The sequence below is a fragment of the Coregonus lavaretus genome, assembly GCF_964263955.1.
Source record: "Coregonus lavaretus genome assembly, chromosome: 2".
Taxonomy (NCBI): domain Eukaryota; kingdom Metazoa; phylum Chordata; class Actinopteri; order Salmoniformes; family Salmonidae; genus Coregonus; species Coregonus lavaretus.
Genome location: NC_139989.1, coordinates 50,718,043 through 50,733,100, shown reverse-complemented (window position 1 = coordinate 50,733,100; position 15,058 = coordinate 50,718,043). Strand labels below are relative to the sequence as shown.

At 47.1% G+C, this 15,058-nt stretch overlaps 1 protein-coding gene across 1 annotated transcript in view; it reads left to right on the top strand.

The window, feature by feature from the left end:
- LOC311139454 (liprin-alpha-3-like) overlaps window positions 1-14,328 on the top strand; it is a gene marked incomplete at both ends in the record, with an annotated part of 26,037 nt that extends 11,709 nt beyond the window's left edge. The window contains 13 exons of the mRNA XM_084174331.1: window positions 2,010-2,143; window positions 2,241-2,392; window positions 2,540-2,636; window positions 2,786-2,867; window positions 2,978-3,178; window positions 3,972-4,034; window positions 7,880-7,906; window positions 8,080-8,255; window positions 8,774-8,871; window positions 9,181-9,386; window positions 10,863-10,931; window positions 11,207-11,369; window positions 14,276-14,328. Of these exons, the coding sequence (XP_084030457.1) occupies window positions 2,010-2,143; window positions 2,241-2,392; window positions 2,540-2,636; window positions 2,786-2,867; window positions 2,978-3,178; window positions 3,972-4,034; window positions 7,880-7,906; window positions 8,080-8,255; window positions 8,774-8,871; window positions 9,181-9,386; window positions 10,863-10,931; window positions 11,207-11,369; window positions 14,276-14,328 (1,521 nt within the window). The remainder of the gene's footprint in view (window positions 1-2,009; window positions 2,144-2,240; window positions 2,393-2,539; window positions 2,637-2,785; window positions 2,868-2,977; window positions 3,179-3,971; window positions 4,035-7,879; window positions 7,907-8,079; window positions 8,256-8,773; window positions 8,872-9,180; window positions 9,387-10,862; window positions 10,932-11,206; window positions 11,370-14,275) is intronic.
- Between the last annotated feature and the right edge of the window lie 730 nt (window positions 14,329-15,058).

Genomic DNA, 15,058 nt, shown 5'->3' with positions numbered 1-15,058 from the left:
GTGTTCAGTACGTTAATAAATATGTACGCTTATCACGCTGCACCTTGGTCCGTCTCATCCGTAAACGACCGTGACAGAAGATCCTACCAAATGAGGACCAAGCAGCGTGCCCAGGAAGAGAGAATAGCGATGTCTCAGGTGGGCAAATGGTGGTCATGGGAGGAGATATTCGTGGGGAAAGGGCCATGGGCAAAGGTAAATGCCCAGGCAGGAGAGGAGAAACAGCGCCAACCGTGCCGACGACGGACACCCGAGAGGCAACCCCAAGAACATTTTGGGGGGGGGCACACGGCGTGGACGACGAGGCAGCAGGAGCCAGCAACAGGGCGAATCTGCAGACTAGGAGAGGAGGCCACCAGGTTACGGGGGCTATTGGTCCAGAGGGAGCAGGAGTTAATTGGTCAGAGGGAGGAGCTACAGGAGGCGATAAGGGAGAAGGAGAGTGTAGAGGCACGGCGAGAGGAGCTGGTTAGGCAGCAGAAGGAGCGGAGGTTTATAAGGGAACCCAGTCCCGCTCCTCGCACCAAGCAAGTGGTGTGTGTCCACAGTCCGGTACGGCCCGTTCCTGCTCCCCGCACCAAGCCAGTGGTGCGTGTTCCCAGTCCGGCCCGGCCCGTTCCTGCTCCCCGCACCAAGCCAGTGGTGCGTGTTCCCAGTCCGGCCCGGCCCGTTCCTGCTCCCAGCACCAAGCCAGTGGTGCATATTCCCAGTCCAGCCCGGCCTGTTCCTGTCCCTCGCGCCAAGCCAGTGGTGCGCGTCGCCAGCCCGGTCCGGCCTGTTCCTGCCCCTCGCACCAAGCCAGTGGTGCGCGTCGCCAGTCCGGCCCGGCCCGTTCCTGCTCCCCGCACCAAGCCAGTGGTGCGTGTTCCCAGTCCGGCCCGGCCCGTTCCTGCTCCCAGCACCAAGCCAGTGGTGCTTATTCCCAGTCCAGCCCGGCCTGTTCCTGTCCCTCGCGCCAAGCCAGTGGTGCGCATCGCCAGCCCGGTCCGGCCTGTTCCTGCCCCTCGCACCAAGCCAGTGGTGCGCGTCGCCAGTCCGGTACGGCCCGTTCCTGCTCCCCGCACCAAGCCAGTGGTGCGCGTCGTCAGCCCGGTCCGGCCCGTTCCTGCTCTCCGCACCAAGCCAGTGGTGTGCGTCGTCAGCCCGGTCCGGCCCGTTCCTGCTCACCGCACCAAGCCAGTGGTGCACGTCGTCAGCCCGTTCCTGCTCCCCGCACCAAGCCAGTGGTGCGTGTGTCCAGTCCGGCACGGCCCGTGCCTGTTCCACCTGTGCCTGGTCCGGCACCGGTCAGCGGCTCCACTCCAGAGCCAGAGCAATGCGCTCCACCGGGGTCCGGTCCAACTCCAGTCAGCGGATCCACTCCGGAGCCAGAGCAATCCGCTCCACCGGTGCCTAGTCCAGCTCCGGCCAGCGGCTCCAGTCCGGAGCCTGTACAGTTCGATCCACCGTCGTCGGGTCCAGCTCCAGTCAGCGGTGCCAGACCAGACCAGGGGCGCAACAGGGAGGTGGAGAGAAAGTGGTGGTTACGCCCGGAGCCGGATCCGCCTCCGAGGCGGAATGCCCACCCGGCCCCTACCCTGTTATGTTTATGGGGCGCGGTCGGAGTCCGCACCTTTGGGGGGGGGGTACTGTCACGCCCTGGCTCTGGGGACTCTTAAATGTTGAGCCAGGGTGTGTAGTTTCTATGTTAAGTTTTTCTATATTTTGAGTTTCTAGATCGTGTAGATCTATGTTGGCCAGGGTGGTTCCCAATCAGAGGCAGCTGTAGTTCGTTGTCTCTGATTGGGCACCATACTTAGGCAGCCTGTTTGGCACCAGTCTGGGGGGGATCTTGTTCCGTATAGGTATGTTATTAGTCTACCTTGGACTTCACGTATCGTTTGTTTGTTGTTTTGTTCGTGTTCAGTACGTTAATAAATATGTACGCTTATCACGCTGCGCCTTGGTCCGTCTCATCCGTAAACGACCGTGACAAAGGCCCCTAAACGTGTTCCAACTTTCCCCTCCAGAACAACAAAGAGGATGATAGGTCCCTTGCCCTTCTTGACTCCACCCCTCCACCCACCCCCCGAGCGCTGCGACTAGACAGGATGACCCTCACCCACCCAGGGGCCATGATGGATGACCCCAGGGAATTCCGCAGGTATGACAGCCAATCATCATCGAGGAAACCCTGTAGTGCTCGTATGGTTCATTCCTTCCCTGTTTCTCTAATTCCTTCTGTCTCTTCTGTCTGTCAGTCTGTCAGCAGACGGCAGTAGTTCCAACAGCAGTCAGGACTCTCTCCACAAAGCCAGTAAAAAGAAAAGCATCAAGTCTTCCATCGGCCGCCTTTTTGGGAAGAAGGAAAAGGGAAGGATGGGCCCGGCTGGGCGAGAGTCTGCCTCTCTAGGTGAGAGAGAATTTAAATTATACTGGAAAAACTACATAACCCATGATTTTGCTTTAAATGTGTTTGAACTGCAACAGGTCAAAGTCCACCTGGTGTTGACGCCCATGTTTGTAGTCTTTGTAACCCCTGACCCCCTGTGTCTCTCAGCCTCTACGCCTTCTGAGGACCTGGGTACTGGGGATTCTATGGGACTGACCAAGGGGAGCATGACAGGAACTGTTGACAACCGCCGCAGCAAAAAGAAGTGAGTCTCAGGGAATATCACCCTCCTATTCATTTCTCTCCTGGTGTCATTTCTCTTTCGTGTTCCTCTCCTTTTCTTCCTCTCTTTCAGAAATCACTTTTGGTTTTATGATTATTCAACCTTTGTTTCCCCCGGTCTCTTTCTCCCAGACATGAGCTGCTGGAGGAGGCATGTCGACAGGGTCTTCCCTTTGCATCCTGGGACGGACCCACTGTGGTCTCCTGGTTAGAGGTAGATGTTTGATAGATAGATGGGAAACCTTTTATAGCCATATAAACCTTCACAATCAGTACATTCTAGCCAATCTGTTTCTAGCTCACCTCTTTCCCTCACTACTCCAGCTGTGGGTGGGCATGCCAGCGTGGTACGTGGCAGCCTGTCGTGCCAATGTGAAGAGTGGTGCCATCATGGCCAACCTGTCTGACACGGAGATCCAGAGGGAGATTGGCATCAGTAACCCCCTGCACCGCCTCAAACTGAGACTGGCCATCCAGGAGATGGTGTCCCTCACCAGCCCCTCTGCCCCAGCCAGCAATCGCTCTGTTAGTAGTTTCACTAGTACACACTCACAGAACACAAACCGTGTAGACACAATTATAGAGGTACACATGATCCTATATTGATATACACACATATACGTACAGGTAACTGCCAAAATAAAGGAAACACCAACATAAAGTGTCTTAATAGGGCGTTGGGCCACCACGAGCCAGAACAGCTTCAATGCACCTTGGCATAGAGTCTACAAGTGTCTGGAACTCTATTGGAGGGATGCGACACCATTCTTCCACAAGAAATTCCATCATTTGGTGTTTTGTTGATGGTAGTGGAAAACGCTGTCTCAGGCGCCTCTCCAGAATCTCCCATAAGTGTTCAATTGGGTTGAGATCTGGTGACTGAGACGGCCATGGCATATGGCTTACATCATTTTCATGCTCATCAAACTATTCAGTGACCACTCGTGCCCTGTGGATGGGGGCATTGTCATCCTATGGGGGCATAGCCATGGTAGCCAAAATACTGGCCAAAATAATGGCCTGCCCAACATTTTTATACATGACCCTAAGCATGAAGGGATGTTAATTGCTTAATTAGCTCAGGAGCCACACCTGTGTGGTAGCACCTGCTTTCAATATACGTTGTATCCCTCATTTACGCAAGTGTTTACATTATTTTGGTAGTTACCTGTATATGCACGTTTACATTATATGTGCAGAGATTAACATAAAAATGTTACATGCATTCACAGCAGACTCATCAACACACAAACAAAATGGCAACTTTTTTGTTTTTCTGATGATCATGTTTTCTTTCTTTCCTGTCTTGTGACCACAGTCGACCAGTAACGTGTGGATGACCCATGCTGAGATGGAGTCGTTAAACGCAGCCACCAAACCGGTAAGTATGTTTGTCCTGTTATGTTAATGTCTCAACATTATCTAGACATCTAACATTGACCTTTATCTAACATTATTATGAGCCGACCTCCCCTCAGCAGCCTCCTGTGATCTACAGTGCATTCGGAAAGTATTCAGACCCTTTACTTTTTCCACATTTTGTTACGTTACAGCCTTACTCTACAATTGATTGTTTTTTAAATAATCCACAATCTACAGTGCATTCGGAAAGTATTCAGACCCCTTCACTTTTTCCACATTTTGTTACGTTACAGCCTTATTCTAAAATTGATTTGTCTTTTTATCGAATGACAAATCGAAAACAGGTTATTAGAAATGTTTGCAAATGTATTAAAAATAAAAAACAGAAATACCTTATTTACATAAGTATTCAGAGACTCGAAATTGAGCTCAGGTGCATCCTGTTTCCATTGATCATCCTTGAGATGTTTCTTCAACTTGATTGGAGTCCACCTATGGTAAATGTAATTGATTGGACATGATTTGGAAAGGCACACACCTGTCTATATAAGGTCCCACAGTTGACAGTGCATGTCAGAGCAAAAACCAAGCCATGAAGTCGAAGGAATTGTCTGTAGAGCTCCGAGACAGGATTGTGTCGAGGCACAGATCTGGGGAAGGGTACCAAAACATTTCTGCAGCATTGAAGGTCCCCAAGAACACAGTGGCCTCCATCATTCTTAAATGGAAGAAGTTTGAAACCACCAAGACTCTTCCTAGAGCTGGCCGCCCGGCCAAACTGAGCAATCGGGGGAGAAGGGCCTTGGTCAGGGCTCTAGAGTTCCTTTGTGGAGATGGCAGAACCTTCCAGAAGGACAACCATCTCTGCAGCACTCCACCAATCAGGCCTTTATGGTAGAGTGGCCAGACGGAAGCCACTCCTCAGTAAAAGGCACATGACAGCCCACTTGGAGTTTGCCAAAAGGCACCTAAAGGACTCTCAGACCATGAGAAACAAGAATCTCTGGTCTGATGAAACCAAGATTGAACTCTTTGGCCTGAATGCCAAGCGTCACGTCTGGAGGAAACCTGGCACCATCCCTACTGTGAAGCATGGTGGTGGCTGCATCATGCTGTGGGGATGTTTTTCAGCTGCAGGGACTGGGAGACTAGTCAGGATCAAGGGAAAGATGAACGGAGCAAAGTACAGAGAGATCCTTGATGAAAACCTGTCCCAGAGCGCTCAGACTGGAGAGAAGGTTCACCTTCCAACAGGACAACAACCTTAAGCACACAGCCAAGAAAATGCAGGAGTGGCTTCGAGACAAGTGTCTGAATGTCTTTGATTGGCCCAACCAGAGGCCGGACTTGAACCCGATCGAGCATCTCTGGAGAGACCTGAAAATAGCTATGCAGCGACGTACCCCATCCAACCTGACAGAGCTCTGCAGAGAAGAATGTGAGAAACTCCCCAAATACAGGTGTGCCAAGCTTGTAGTGTCATACCCAAGAAGACTTGAGGCTGTAATCGCTACCAAAGGTGCTTGAACAAAGTACTGAGTAAAGGGTCTGAATACTTATGTACATGTGATATTTCAGTTTTTTATTTTTAACACATTTGCTAACATTTCTAATAACCTGTTTTTGATTTGTCATTGACAAAATGTGGAAAAAGGGGTCTGAATACTTTCCGAATGCACTGTACATACAGTTGAAGTCGGAAGTTTACATACACCTTAGCCAAATACATTTAAACTCAGTTTTTCACAATTCCTGACATTTAATCCTAGTAAAAATTCCCTGTCTTAGGTTAGTTAGGATCACCACTTTATTTTAAGAATGTGAAATGTCAGAATAATAGTATAGAGCAGGGTTCTTCAATTCCGGTCCTGGAGGGCCGAAACACTTCTGTTTTTTATTTCTACCTGGTAGTTAATTGCACTCACCTGGTGTCCCAGGTCTGAATTAGCCCCTGATTAGAAGGAGAGGATGAAAAACAGAGGTGTTTCGGCCCTCCAGGACCGGAATTGAAAAACCCTGGTATAGAGAATGATTTATTTCAGCTTTTATTTCTTTCATCACATTCCCAGTGGGTCAGAAGTTTACATACACTCAATTAGTATTTGGTAGCATTGCCTTTAAATTGTCTAACTTGGGCAAACGTTTCGGGTAGCCTTCCACAAGCTTCCCACAATAAGTTGGGTGAATTTTGGCCCATTCCTCCTGACAGAGCTCGTCTAACTGAGTCAGGTTTGTAGGCCTCCTTGCTCGCACACGCTTTTTCAGTTATGCCCACACATTTTCAATAGGATTGAGGTCAGGGCTTTGTGATGGCCACTCCAATACCTTAACTTTGTTGTCCTTAAGCCATTTTGCCACGACTTTGGAAGTATGCTTGGGGTCATTGTCCATTTGGAAGACCCATTTGCGACCAAGCTTTAACTTCTTGACTGATATCTTGAGATGTTGCTTCAATATATCCACATAATTTTCCTTCCTCATGATGCCATCTATTTTGTGAAGTGCACCAGTCCCTCCTGCAGCAAAGCACCCCCACAGTATGATGCTGCCACCCCTGTGCTTCACGGTTGGGATGGTGTTCTTCGGCTTGCAAGCGACCCCCTTTTTCCTCCAAACATAACGATGGTCATTATGGCCAAACAGTTCTATTTTTGTTTCATCAGACCAGAGGACATTTCTCCTAAAAGTATGATCTTTGTCCCCATGTGCAGTTGCAAACCGTAGTCTGGCTTTTTTATGGCGGTTTTGGAGCAGTGGCTTCTTCCTTGCTGAGCGGCCTTTCAGGTTATGTCGATATAGGACTCATTTTAATGTGGATATAGATACTTTTGTACCTGTTTCCTCCAGCATCTTCACAAGGTCCTTTGCTGTTGTTCTGGGATTGATTTGCACTTTTCGCACCGAAGTACGTTCATCTCTAGGAGACAGAACGCATCTCCTTCCTGAGCGGTATGACGGCTGCGTGGTCCCATGGTGTTTATACTTGCGTACTATTGTTTGTACAGATGAATGTGGTACCTTCAGGCGTTTGGAAATTGCTCCCAAGGATGAACCAGACTTGTGGAGGTCTACAAAAAAATTTCTGAGGTCTTGGCTGATTTATTTTTGATTTTCCAATGATGTCGAGCATAGAGTCACTGAGTTTGAAGGTAGGCCTTGAAATACATCCACAGGTACACCTCCAATTGACTCAAATTATGTCAATTAGCCTATCAGAAGCTTCTAAAGCCATGACATCATTTTCTGGAATTTTTCAAGCTGTTTAAAGGCACAGTCAACTTAGTGTATGTAAACTTATGACCCACTGGAATTGTGATACAGTGAATAATAAATGAAATAATCTGTATGTAAACAGTTGTTGGAATTACTTGTGTCATGATCCTAACCGACTTGCCAAAACTATAGTTTGTTAACAATAAATGTATGGAGTGGTTGAAAAACAAGTTTTAATGATTACAACCTAAGTATAAGTAAACTTCCGACTTCAACTGTATATATTGCTCTACAGTTATAACTTATACTGCTCAGTTAGGAGTCAAACTCTCTCTCTCTCTCCCTCTCTCTCTCTCTCTGTCTCTCTCGTTCTGTGTTTGTGGGACTACTATGCCTTAGTGTTGAGCATCTTCTTCTCTCCCTCTAATCTCTAGTTAATGTTTCTGTGTAAACTGCTTCACACTAATGACCCGTTCACTAACACACTGTTCCTCCCTTGGTCTTCTCCTTCCTGTTTACCCTCTTCTCCCCTCCTCCCTCTGCTTTTCCTCCATCCATCTGTCTTCCCTGTTCCCCTATCCTGCTCTGCCTCTGTTCTCTCGCTCTTTCTGCCCATGTCTCTCTCTCTCCTTTCTATCTGCTGCATCTAAGGAGCTGAAAGAGATTAGCTGGGATCAGGTAAGGAATGGAAGCACTGTATTCAATATCATCAACATATAACACACTAATTACACTATTGTATGTGGCCATTGAAAAACAAATTATCAATACAGAAAAGTACTATAAGTAATAATTGAGCTACACCACAAACAAATGAGACACTAGTGAAGGAGTCCTCTTCTGCCTCTCAGATCCTGGCTTATGGGGATATGAACCATGAGTGGGTGGGTAATGACTGGCTGCCCAGCCTGGGTCTGCCCCAGTACCGCTCCTACTTCATGGAATCCCTGGTGGACGCCCGCATGCTGGACCACCTGACCAAGAAGGAGCTGAGGGGACAGCTCAAAATGGTGGACAGCTTCCATAGGTACGTACGGCTTGCTCGTCTGTCTGTTTGCCTCTCTCTCTCTCTCTCTCTCTCGCTCTCTTTCGCTCTCTCGCTCTCTTTCTGTTGCTGTTATTAACATCGGCACCTGGGTGGGTAGGCGTTTTCTGCCTCAAGGGGGTGGTGAAAAGCAAATAGACAAATTCCAGTTTCTGCAAATGAACAATGAAGTCTTCTTCTGTAACTGTCTCCCACTCCCACTATTCACTCACTGCCTTTCCTTTTCTGTCCTTCATTCTTTCTCTACCTTTCTCTGTTGACACTCTCGCTCTCTGGTGTGTGTGTTCATGGCATGGGAAACATGCAGGTGTTAAAGGATATGTTGAAAAATGTTCTGCTGTTGTGACACTCACTCTACAGGTGTGTCTCCAGGCCGTCTCAGGGTCAAAGACACCGGAGTGCTCTAATACTTTCTCTGAGTACAGGTGAGAGTCAGTCGACCATGCCCTCTATTAACTGCCTGACTCCCTGACCTTTTGACCTCTCTTGACCTTTCTCAGGGTTAGTTTGCATTATGGCATAATGTGCCTGAAGCGCTTGAACTACGACCGCAAAGAGCTAGAGAGAAGGAGAGAAGACAGCCAGCACCAGAACAAAGGTGAGTTCCTCCTTTCTGACATTATATCCTTTGTTCCAATTCGGTGCTTCTCATTCACCCATCCATCCATCCATCCACCCATCCATCCATCCATCCACCCATCCATCCATCCATCCATCCATCCAATCCTCCATTCAGTAACAATCAAAGCCTTGATTGATGATTATGATTAAGGTTAGTAGAATCAGGTATTTCACTGCTTGGCTTGAGCAAAAGTCTGCACCCACATTGGCCCTCTTAGTGTAAGATCCAGTCATCCTGTGGGTTTCTCTGCGTAAGAATGTCAGGTGTTCTGATGTTTTCTGACAGATGCCTTCGTCCCACTACCCCTCTGTGTAGATGTGATGGTGTGGTCCAACGAGCGTGTGATGTGCTGGGTGCAGAACATCGGGCTGAAGGAGTACGCTGACAACCTGACAGAGAGCGGGGTCCATGGGGCTCTCCTGGCTCTGGACGACACCTTCGACTACACCGACTTGGCCCTGCTGCTGCAGATACCCAATCAGAACACACAGGTACACCCATCTGCCCAATCAGAACACACAGGTACACCCATCTAACCAATCAGAACACACAGGTACTCACCCGTCTAACCAATCAGAACACACAGGCATGCACCAGCCTCACCCCACCCACTAATCAAAAATGTAAACGTACAGATGAAATTGATCACGTCACTCATTAGAAGTGATTGGACGCCTTCCCCTGCTCAGATGTTGCATGCAACAACCGATGGTTGTGTGCCATGTCATCGGTTGTGTCGTCTGGGACCAGATTGCTATAACGAGTGGCGCAGCGGTCTAAGGCACTGCATCTCAGTGCTAGAGGCGTCACTACAGACCCTGGTTCGATTCCAGGCTGTATCACAACCGGCCGTGGTTGGGAGTCCCATAGGGCGGTGCACAATTGGTCTAGCGTCGTCCGGGTTTGGCCGGTGTAGGCCGTCATTGTAAATAAGAATTTGTTCTTAACTGACTAAAGGTTAAATAATATAAAATAAAAATAAATATGATGTGGATAGCAGATACTTTAAATCAAAATAAAATAAATGCTTATTGGTCACATACACAGATTTGCAGATGTTATCGCAGGTGCAGCGAAATGCTTTTCACACTTAAAATACCTATCCAGGCATTGTAAGATATGTCATGCGTCAGCAAAGCCTGGGCAGAGAAACGCGCCCATAAACTGGTTTCTTACTGCACCTGTATCTCAGTAACATCATCCCCAGACTAACTGCTAGCTGGTGGATGACAGTTGTATCTCAGTAACATCATCCCCAGACTAACTGCTGGCTGGTGGATGACGGTTGTATCTCAGTAACATCGTCCCCAGACTAACTGCTGGCTGGTGGATGACAGTTGTATCTCAGTAACATCATCCCCAGGCTAACTGCTGGCTGGTGGATGACAGTTGTATCTCAGTAACATCATCCCCAGGCTAACTGCTAGCTGGTGGATGACAGTTGTATCTCAGTAACATCGTCCCCAGACTAACTGCTGGCTGGTGGATGACAGTTGTATCTCAGTAACATCATCCCCAGACTAACTGCTAGCTGGTGGATGACAGTTGTATCTCAGTAACATCATCCCCAGACTAACTGCTGGCTGGTGGATGACAGTTGTATCTCAGTAACATCATTCCCAGGCTAACTGCTGGCTGGTGGATGACAGTTGTATCTCAGTAACATCATCCCCAGGCTAACTGCTGGCTGGTGGATGACAGTTGTATCTCAGTAACATCATCCCCAGGCTAACTGCTGGCTTGTGGATGACAGTTGTATCTCAGTAACATCATCCCCAGGCTAACTGCTGGCTGGTGGATGACAGTTGTATCTCAGTAACATCATCCCCAGGCTAACTGCTGGCTGGTGGATGACAGATCTCAGGCATGCAAGTGAAACTGATAGCACTGTATATCAAATAAAGTGACTAACCTGATTCTTATCTGTACCCCCCCCCCCCCCCCCCTCTCTCACATCTCTCCTCTAGGCCAGACAACTCCTAGAGAAGGAATACAACTCCCTCATCTCTATGGGAACAGAGAGAAGACCAGATGAGGTATTAAAGAAAACAGTACGCTTAGTTCAGAAATTATGTGAAGACAGCATTTTCCCCCCCTCATAAAAGTCATTCTTTCTAACATGATATTATGACAATGTTGGCAGACATAACCTTTTTCTATTCTCTCTCTCTCTCCCCCTCTCTCTCTTCCCCCTCATAAAAGTCATTATTTCTAACATGATATTATGACAATGTTGACAGACATAACCTTTTTCTATTCTCTCTCTCTCTCCCCCTCTCTCTCTTCCCCCTCTTTTCTCCCCCCCCGTTAGGATGGGACTAAGACGTTCACCCGCTCCCCTTCCTGGAGGAAGATGTTCAGGGAGAAGGACCTGAGGGGGGTGACCTCGGACTCGTCGGAGACCCTGCCTGCTAACTTCCGTGCCTCCGCCATCTCCACGCCCTCCGTGACCCTGAGAAAGGTTCAGAGTGACGGTGAGTAGGATGACCACTGACCTCTGACCCCTCCCTTTGGCCACGCTCTCAGTTTCCTATGTTCCGCTTCTTACACCTCCAGGGCTATTCTTCTATTATCACTCAGAAGGTCACGCTTTGGACAATATATGACCCCTTAAAACTCTGGATAACACATATTTACATATTTACTATGGGCTAGTTATACTCAGGGCTAGTATCGATAATGACACTTTTTTCAATTGGATAGCTGGGATTATGTACTGATCCAATGTCTGACCAGGCTTATCATGAGTATAGGTTCAGCACCATGCAGATATCACAGAATATAAACTAGGCAGTCTGATTTTATTATTATTACTAGTCTGTTCAACCTCTCTTTCATAACGTCTGAGATCCCCAGAGATTGGAAAGCTGCCGCGGTCATCCCCCTCTTCAAAGGGGGTGACACTCTAGATCCAAACTGCTACAGACCTATATCCATCCTGCCCTGCCTTTCGAAAGTATTCGAAAGCCAAGTTAATAAACAGATCATCGACCATTTCGAATACCACTGTACCTTCTCCGCTATGCAATCTGGTTTCCGAGCTGGTCACGGGTGCACTTCAGCCACGCTCAAGGTCCTAAACGATATTATAACCGCGATTGATAATAGACAGTACTGTGCAGCCGTCTTCATCGACCTGGCCAAGGCTTTCGACTCTGTCAACCACCGCATTCTTATTGGCAGACTAAATAGCCTTGGTTTCTCAAATGACTGCCTCGCCTGGTTCACCAACTACTTCTCAGATAGAGTTCAGTGTGTCAAATCGGAGGGCCTGTTGTCTGGACCTATGGCAGTCTCTATGGGGGTGCCACAGGGTTCAATTCTTGGGCCGACACTTTTCTCCGTGTATATCAATGATGTCGCTCTTGCTGCTGGTGACTCTCAGATCCACCTCTACGCAGACGACACCATTTTGTATACATCTGGCCCTTCATTGGACACTGTGTTAACAAACCTCCAAACGAGCTTCAATGCCATACAACAATCCTTCAGTAGCCTTCAACTGCTCTTAAACACTAGTAAAACTAAATGCATGCTTTTCAATCGAACGCTGCTAGCACCCGCCCACCCGACTAGAATCACCACTCTCGACGGGTCTGACCTAGAGTATGTGGACAACTACAAATACCTAGGTGTCTGGTTAGACTGTAAACTCAACTTCCAGACTCACATAAAGAATCTCCAATCCAAAGTTAAATCTAGGATCGGCTTCCTATTTCGCAACAAAGCCTCCTTCACTCATGCTGCCAAACATGCCCTCGTAAAACTGACTATCCTACCGATCCTTGACTTCGGCGATGTCATTTATAAAATAGCCTCCAACACTCTACTCAGCAAATTGGATGTAGTCTATCACAGTGCCATCCGTTTTGTCTCCAAAGCCCCATACACTACCCACCACTGTGACCTGTACGCTCTTGTTGGCTGGTCCTCACTACATGTTCGTCGTCAAACCCACTGGCTCCAGGCCATCTATAAATCACTGCTAGGCAAATCCCCGCCTTATCTTAGCTCATTGGTCACCATAGCAGCACCCACCCGTAGTCTGCGCTCCAGCAGGTATATCTCACTGGTCATTCCCAAAGCCAACACCTCCTTTGGCCGCCATTCCTTCCAGTTCTCTGCTGCCAATGACTGGAACGAATTGCAAAAATCTCTGAAGCTGGAGACTCTTATCTCCCTCAACAACTTTAAGCATCAGTTGTCAGAGCACCTTACCGATCACTGCACCTGTACACAGCCCATCTGAAATTAGCCCACCCAACTACCTCATCCCTATATTGTTATTTAATTTGCTCTTTTGCACCCCATTATCTCTATTTGCACATAATCTCTTGCACATCTAGCATTCCAGTGTTAATACTATTGTAATTATTCTGCACTATAGCCTATTTATTGCCTTACCTCCATAACTTGCTACATTTGCACACACTGTATATATATTTTCTGTTGTATCTCTGACTTTATGTTTTTTTTACCCCATATGTAACTCTGTGTTGTTTTTTGTTGCACTACTTTGCTTTGTCTTGGCCAGGTCACAGTTGTAAATGAGAACCTGTTCTCAACTGGTTTACCTGGTTAAATAAAGGTGAAATAAAAAAAAAAAAAAAATAAAAAAAAAAAATAAATTTATTAATAGATAAAAACAACATTTGTCTTGAGGCGGTTTGCATGTTACGTAAGAGAAGAAATGTAAGACCAGTGTCACATGTGAGTATGTTCCGATGTACCCCATTCATAGACGCTTACTAACTTTAGCGCCGATTGACGATAGTATTTTCTGTCCGGTAGAGTTTTGTTAAGAACCCCGACGCTTGCTCTAAACGTTAACATGCATCGCTTGCGGTACAGTTTTGGAAACATAAGGAACTGATCTTTCATTTCAGTGAGAAATCATTTTCTAAAAACAAAAGGTTACATTTCTACACACCTTTATAGGATTAGGGTTCCCACACGGCCATGTTTCCAATGTTACAGCGCTGTTTTGTATTTGTGAAATTATTTTGATGTGATATGAAAGTAGAGGGCTTTATGTTTCTACAACCGTATCACAATTGAGAATCGAATCACGTTTAGATGGAGTATCTGGCCATTTTGCCTCTAAACAGAACATGTAAGGTCCTTGGACTATAAGGAGTAACGTTGGGCTCCTTTAGTCCATTATTGGGCTAGTTCCAACGCTGATGGCATTAGCTTGGATATTCATATGCTAAACCTCCTTCATATGGCTCGCTCCTACAGGACACAGCAGCTTCAGAGGGCAAGGCTACAACAATTTCCTCCTCCCACGACTTTATAATAGTACATCATGGAAAAGTTCAACACTATTTAGTCATTATTTTTATGATGTTTCTCTCTCTTTCTTCTTCTTCTCCCACAGTGAACTCTGGGCCTCGCGGTGAAGCAGCCTCAGTCAGGACATACTCTTGCTAAGAGACATGGAGGTGAGAAGCCCTCAACCAACATATTAAACACACATGTAGTAGCTAGTTAGAGTTCTCTCATGGTTTGCCTTCAGGCATGCCAGATAGCTTGCACATGTGCGAATTGAAGTGGCTCGACTTGTTTTCGAGCTACATTGTTTGTTGTGGTGTTGTGTTCTGAGCTTTGGTTATATACAGTGCCTTCGGAAAGTATTCAGATCCCTTGACCTTTTCCACATTTTTCTAGGTTATAGCCTTATTCTAAATTTGATTAAATTGTTTTTTTCCCTCATCAATCTACACACAATACCCCATAATGACAAAGCAAAAACAGGTTTTTAGAAATTTTAGCTAATTTATAAAATAGAATAAACTGAAATATGACATTTACATAAGTATTCAGACCCTTTACTCAGTACATTATTGAAGCACCTTTGGCAGCGATTACAGCCTCGAGTCTTCTTGGGGACGCTACAAGCTTGGCACACCTGTATTTGGGGAGTTTCTCCCATTCTTCTCTGCAGATCCTCTCAAGCTCTGTCAGGTTGGATGGGGAGCGTTGCTGCACAGCTATTTTCAGGTCTCTTCAGAGATGTTCGATCGGGTTCAAGTCCGGGCTCTGGCTGGGCCACTCAAAGACATTCAGAGACTTTTTTCTGAAGCCACTCCTGCGTTGTCTTGGCTGTGTGCTTAGGGTCGTTGTCCTGTTGGAAGGTGAACCTTCACCCCAGTCTGAGGTC